This window comes from Carassius carassius, chromosome 4 (assembly GCF_963082965.1).
Source record: "Carassius carassius chromosome 4, fCarCar2.1, whole genome shotgun sequence".
Taxonomy (NCBI): domain Eukaryota; kingdom Metazoa; phylum Chordata; class Actinopteri; order Cypriniformes; family Cyprinidae; genus Carassius; species Carassius carassius.
In genome coordinates, this window is record NC_081758.1 from 42,548,193 (window position 1) to 42,555,338 (window position 7,146).

The 7,146-nt window shown below is 36.8% G+C and overlaps 1 protein-coding gene across 1 annotated transcript; it reads right to left on the minus strand.

Annotated features, from left to right (window-relative positions):
- Positions 1-996: 996 nt before the first annotated feature.
- Positions 997-6,428, minus strand: LOC132136059 (cytosolic phospholipase A2 gamma-like). Its single transcript, XM_059547217.1, has 10 exons — positions 6,416-6,428; positions 6,165-6,299; positions 5,804-5,857; positions 5,681-5,728; positions 4,029-4,154; positions 3,383-3,541; positions 3,020-3,097; positions 2,788-2,942; positions 2,205-2,292; positions 997-1,178 (listed from the first exon to the last, which is right to left on the minus strand). Exons 1-10 carry the CDS (start codon positions 6,426-6,428, stop codon positions 997-999), a joined length of 1,038 nt encoding a protein of 345 aa, XP_059403200.1.
- Between the last annotated feature and the right edge of the window lie 718 nt (positions 6,429-7,146).

A 7,146-nucleotide genomic window follows, 5' to 3' on the forward strand; every position in this document is an offset into this window, starting at 1 on the left:
TGACGCCAAAATGAATGGGAGTCAATGGGATGCTAACGCAAGTGAAGTTCTGCTACAAGATGGCGGCACCCGGCCGACTTCAACTTCCGGTCGACTTCCTTCCCGCCTGGGTGCGATGGATCGCTTACAATGGTATATGTTTATACTTCTCATCCAATCACAATCAAATTCACTCCATCTGGATGGCGCAATTTATCGTTTTTTTTTTTAATGATGACAAGCCAGAACGAAAACAAGTTGAGATGAAATAGCAGTAACGAACCTATTTTTAAGGAGTAGAAAGTACAGATACTTGCGTGAAAATGTAAGGAGTAGAAGTAAAAAGTCGGCTGAAAAATAATAACTCCAGTAAAGTATAGATACCACAAATTTCTACTTAAGGAGGGTAACGAAGTATTTGTAGTTCGTTTACTTGACACCTCTGGGCATCTCCAATGTCTTATTTTAATTGTAACAGTAGAAAACCCACAGGAAATATTTTTTAGTTTCTACACTGAATGATATGTCAATTAGCACTGCATTATTCATATACTTTATTACCTGCAAAAATGACTTGAAAAACACATGAACAATGTATAAATCCATACAGATACATGTATCTAAGGAGCACAGTCCTATTTAAAGCCCCTTTAATACTTTGAGCACCGGCCCCTTAAAGGTCTCTGCATGGCCCTGAATAATGCTTTTCATTTTGTAATTTTTTGTAATAAGCAGATGTAATGTTTTAGAGAATATTTAATTAATTCATTAGAACAGAAGCAATGTAATACAGTATTTAGCAGTAATCTAGTCTGTGGTATTGTTGATTTGATTATTAATGATCAGATAAGTATTCCATAAGCCCCCCTTTTTTGTGAAGATCAAGCAATGAAGAAACAGAATGAAACATGCAAAAATACATTAAGCTGAAATAAACTTAAATGCAAAATAAAGCAAAAAATAAAATAGATCAATAACATGCATTTAGAAAAAAACAGATTGAATTTCGAGCCAACTTTAAATTTGTCGTGCTTGTGCCTGGAAATATTTAGCCTCGGCGACCACACGGATCTGCTCCAGCAGTTTGGCTCTGTTGATTGAGAAGTTTTTCCCAGAGACCTGCAGAAGTTCAGCGATCATCTCAGCGGTGTAAGGAACCTGAGAGGTGCCATATTTCTTCCTCCAGGCATCAATTTTATCTGATGGAATAATAACACACTTAAATCAGCAGGGTTTTAGTACTTTACAGGGGGTCTACTGTAAAGCTGATCTTAATGTGCCCCTGACTCAAGAAAAGTCTGTAAAAGTAAGACACAATCTGCTGTTAGTATGAAAGAATGTGTGCCTTTTTGTCTGAGTCACTTATCAAAAGTTGCCAAATACATTTTTAAAATAGCTAAATATGTTGCTAGGGTAGTCTAAAAAGTTGGTAAATTTAGCAATAAAATTGCTAAGTTGGCAGTACTGAATAAATTAACTTGTCAAGAGAAAAAGTGACAGAAGCCCCTGCAATAATTGCGTTAAATAGTATTTTTAACGCCTTAAACTGAAAAAAAAAGCCTGTGTTAACACGTTAATTTTGACACCACTAATATTTATATGATACGACAGAAAAATCATCTGTGCAAAATATATTGTATGTTAGATAAAATAAATAAAAGGTGTGTATTTCCATTTAGCAAAACTGTTATTCATTTAAAAGCAACATCGAATTAACTTCATATACAACACCAAACCGATGTGTCAGAGGTGAGTATATACAGGTTATAAAGCATTTTAGGTTCCTTCTTATCATGTAAGCATGCTATCAGTTCAAGAGAACCCATGTGTGCAGTGAATGAGTGACATTTTAAATCAATGTTATAAGTGACAATATTATTATATATCTTATAATATGAATATTTAAAATGCTGTCATTGAAAGCACATCAAGCATAATCCTATATTTGCTGTAGCATGGCAGTTCAAATTTTACACACTGAACTTGATTTGAATATGCTACAGTATCGCTACAATCTTTCACAATTATTTGGCATGTAATGCACGCCTAATCGGAATGTAACATACATGTTAACAGTTTATCAGCTGTTAGGTCTGAAGAATCTACAGACAAATCTGGAATTTTGAATGGGAAATGTGTAAGAACCCTAAATCAGATTCAGGATGGCTTGAAGATCTGAACTTGCCTCCACAGTTGGCCAGATTAAACAGAGGCATGTGAATCACGGTTGGAGCGTCTTTGCCTCTGAACACTGTTAACTTCAGGGAAAGGGATCTTCAGTTTCTTGCACATCTCAGCGGTTTGTGTCACTGTCTGCAGTGGAAAAGTGTAACAGTATCACTTTTTTCTGAAATTGAAGTTATTCACTTAAACCTACCCCATGTGTAGCCTATACTTCCATCAGGCACCAGCTGAGAGACGAATGGGAATCCCGATGGATGGAAAGCTCAGATATTACAAAACTCATGAATATATATGCCACATAGAATGAAATCTGTTTAAAAGGTTTTCTTTCTTTCTTGTTTTTATCTGGTCAGATGATGCACAACATTTGCAATTATCGGTCAGTGTTTTTGTAGTTTTCTGTATATTTTAGGTTATGGTCTACAGTCTATTGATCACTATGAATGCATGAGGAAAAGTTTTTTTATTTATTTATTTGTGTTCCACAGAAGTAAGAATTTTGATTGGTTCAGAACAACGAATAAAGTTGGTTAAAAGTGAGGGAAGTCTAGGGGATGTATTCCTTTAAACAAACTTTTATGAGAGAATGTATACTTTGTATAGAATTAAATAAGTATATAATACCGTGAAAGAGTCGGCTTCACTGAAATCCAGGGAAATGATGAGATCAATGTCTCGTTCTTTTCTCAGCACTGAGAAGTAGGGTGAGTTCAGCAACAGTCCGGCGTCTATATAGTCTCTCGTCTCACCTTCCAGAAGAGCAGCAGGCACTGCTTCATCTAATCAATCACAGCGTGAAATGAGTCTCTTTATTATTCACAATGAATTTCCAGATAATGAACGGGTCTGTTCTCACCTGTCATGTTGTGGAGGAAGTTATAATGCCTGCCCCAGATCCACTGAGCAATGCATCTACAAATGCTAATCAAAAGATCTGCAAAACAATCACACTCCTCAAAATTACAGTTTTTGAGTTCTTGGGCTCAGTTAATGGTTCTTAGGGTCTTGTCAGTAATTATTTTGGCTGTGTAAGGTTCTTGACTACATGGTGCATGCATGCAAAGTTTTTTAGCTTAGAAAATAAACATGTCTGTGAACGGTTGCGATTTTAGCTACTAAAATGACTCTGAGATAGGCTCCAGCATCCCTGTAAAACTGCATGAGACAAACGTTGTGGAAAATGGATGGATGAATCGATGTTAGAGACAGTTCAACCTACCAAATGGCCAGGAATTGAGCTTGCGCTCCAAACTGAAATAGTTGCATACATCCATGGTGTACTGCATCATGTACTGTTTGGCTGCTTTTTTACCAGCAGTTTTATCATCGTTCAGTTTTTCTAATTGATAAATCAGCTGACTTTTGCCTCCAGAGAGGTCTGTAAAAAGAGGGGGACATATGCATTAATCATTTGTTCCTATTTTAGTTTTTGCATCTCCAGTAAAAGCCTCATTTACAATTAGTCAAAAAAAAAAAAAAAAGAAAAATAAAATCACCTGGTTTGATTGATATCATGGCATGTTACCTTATCCATTTTTATGCTTTCAAAATTTGCTTTTCAGATTTGTTTTACTATTTAGAGTACCTAAAAAGACATTAAATAGACTATAGTTCATTTTACATTTGCATTCAAATTGACAATTTAGCAGATTTCTTTCCTAACAGACTTACAGATGAAAAATGTTAAACACAGATATGATGTGAAATATGGCTATTCTATTTTAGACAGCTTTTCATAAAAAAAAAGATAACTAAAAAGTATTCTCCTCAAACCAGTGTCAATAAACAGCAGGTGCCCTCTGAGTCAATTTTCCCAATATAATGTGACAATCTGCCCCACTACAGATAATAGAGGAAAAGTTTACCAGTCAGTGTCGTTCTGATTGACTGATCAAGAGCAGAAGGATCAGTGCCTTTCAGCACAGTGAGGTTCATGTCCACAAGGTTCAAAAGCACCTGGTAACATTCGTCTATAGGTGGGGAGTGTGGATCTTTTGAAGGAAACATAATATTAAATAAACATTAACACAATGTCTCCTTTCCTCAACAAAGGCGACTTTACCCTTAAAGGTTATTAATACTGTCAAATACATATATAGTCTACACCTTTGGCCTGTTGCATGAACCTAGCTGAACAAACTCTGAGTTTCAGAGTAGGTTTAGAGTTGACAATTTCATTTTCAAAACTGATTTTACAGTAAATAGCACTTGTTTCCCCACAACCAGAAACAATCATACAAACAATATTTATGTCAAGGATGGTGATACATTTTAGCAAGTGAAAAGACCTTTTTATTGGATCGTTTTAGAGTATGACACTTAAAGGTACAGGTTGTAGGACCTTCCACTAGAGGGCACACTATCAAAATAATTACAATCGCGTGGTTTGATGACGCTAAGAAGGAGCGTGGAATGATGGGATTTGTTGTCTTCTATCCAACCGCTGACGGCCATCAATCAGACGGAAAGATAAATCATGGATTTAACGCAAGTTCAACTATTTGTGCGAGTAGATTATATACAAAGTCAATGCAAAGGCGCGATCAGACTATGGATCGGACACATCCCCGCGCGGGTCTAGAGACGTGATGCCCCGCGTTTGGCGCGTATGCCCCATAATACTAATCTTGTTGATCGTTATAATAGCATACGTTTTCTGTAAAGATACGAATCAAAACAAGTCACCTGTCGAGTAAAACACAAGCGAGATCGGCATCTCTTTCTAGTTGAAGTTTGTCGTGAAGCTACTTCCGCATTTGTCCACGACACTGTTGTCATGTGGTTTCTACGTCAGTAAAGGTGGTAACAATGGGTAACTAACGTCATTGACAGGCGACTGCACTACCCTGTGTCACTGTTTAGAATGGGAATTTTCTCATGATTTACAAGTTGTTGAAAACATTAGAGATATTGTTAGTAATCAGCTGGACAAAATATATAACACTGGCCTAGTGGTTTTTGGATATTTTACTGCAAATATCTTACAAATGGCACAGGGTAGTGCAGTTGCCTGTCAATGACGTTAGTTACCCATTGTTACCACCTTTACTGACGTAGAAACCACATGACAACAGGGAAGTTGTGGCCTGGTGGTTAGAGAATCGGACTCCCAATCGAAGGGTTGTGGGTTCGAGTCTCGGGCCGGCAGGAATTGTGGGTGGGTGGAGTGCATGTTCAGTTCTCTCTCCACCCTCAATACCACAACTTAGGTGCCCTTGAGCAAGGCACTGAACCCCCAACTGCTCCCCGGGCGCCGCAGCATAAATGGCTGCCCACTGCTCCGTGTGTGTGTGTGTGTTCACTGCTCTGTGTGTGTGCACTTCGGATGGGTTAAATGCAGAGCACAAATTCTGAGTATGGGTCACCATACTTGGCCGAATGTCACTTCACTTCACTTCAAATTGTACCTTTAATTTTTCAGCTTGTAGCTTGAATGTGTGTGGCCACAATTTTTTTAATATATAAATTTGAAAATATATGGAACTGATCAATAAATAAACACAATAAAATTCTATACCTTGTCTCGTTTTCTCTGATGCCGTTTTTATTTCAGGTAATAAAAGAGCTGAAAAACAAAATCAAATGAAAGTGAAATTACTTTTAAGCGGAATTAAATTCTCAAGTTTCAAAATTGTTGTACCTTTTATCCACTTCCAGATCTCCTCTTCATCAGCTAAAACACTGCTGCACAGAGCTGGAGATGAAAAAAAATAACTTTAAAATAAATGAAACCAATTTTGTCCCCCTCAACTTGTTAATGTAATTTCCATAAAGATTTATGTTGATACAACTCACATGTTTCTTTCAATGAATTTTTACATTTTAAATCATCCTCTTTGTTACATTTTAGTTTTTACTTGACAATTAGCTAGTACTACGGATGTCACATGAGAATATTGATGTATTTTATTCTAGGCCACTTCAATAGTCTACAATGCACTGTAAATTGGTATTACAAATAATAATACACTATAATGCAGTCCTGCATCAGATTTTGTTACCTTGTAGGTAAAGCATGTCCATTTCATCCTGCTTCTTCATCTTATTTGTAAACTGGCTGCCGAAGCTGGATGTTTCCACAAACGCTCCAGTGAGAGAATAACCAGCTTCAGCTGGACTGATCTCAAACCAGGGGTCTGCAGACAGAAAACACCTCCATATAACAGCTGACTCGAACACATTGTCTCTCAGTCTGTTTCAGACAAAAACACAGACCTCCTTCCTCAAGCTGTTTGCATTGCTTGTCGATCACTGTGTAGATGCATTCGTCAATCTGAAGAGAATATATTTTTACAGTGTAATCACTAAAAAAATTTCAGTGATGGCATTTGCTCAACATGTCTTGAGTAAAGTTTGCTTAAAATAAATCTGCAAATGTAAAAATTAAAAGGCCCTTTTTTTAATAAGGGCAGTTTTCTGAGGAATGTACAACATGGAGCTCATGACTTCCTGATAGAACTCTAAAGATAGTCAGTGAATCCTCCACTGGCACATGTCTAAAGAAAAGGCTTTGTGACACTCAAAATATGTGTTGACATTTCTTGAGTTTACAACATGAAGTTTGAAGTTTTTCGGAAGGTTGCACCAGGGACTTTACTTCATTCATTCATTCATTTACAATCCGAATTCCGGAAAAGTTGGGACGTTTTTTAAATTTTAATAAAATGAAAACTAAAAGACTTTCAAATCACATGAGCCAATATTTTATTCACAATAGAACATAGATAACATAGCAAATGTTTAAACTGAGAAAGTTTACAATTTTATGCATAAAATGTGCTCATTTCAATTTTGATTTCTGCTACAGGTCTCAAAATAGTTGGGACGGGGCATGTTTACCATGGTGTAGCATCTCCTTTTCTTTTCAAAACAGTTTGAAGACGTCTGGGCATTGAGGCTATGAGTTGCTGGAGTTTTGCTGTTGGAATTTGGTCCCATTCTTGCCTTATATATATTTCCAGCTGCTGAAGAGTTCGTGGTCGT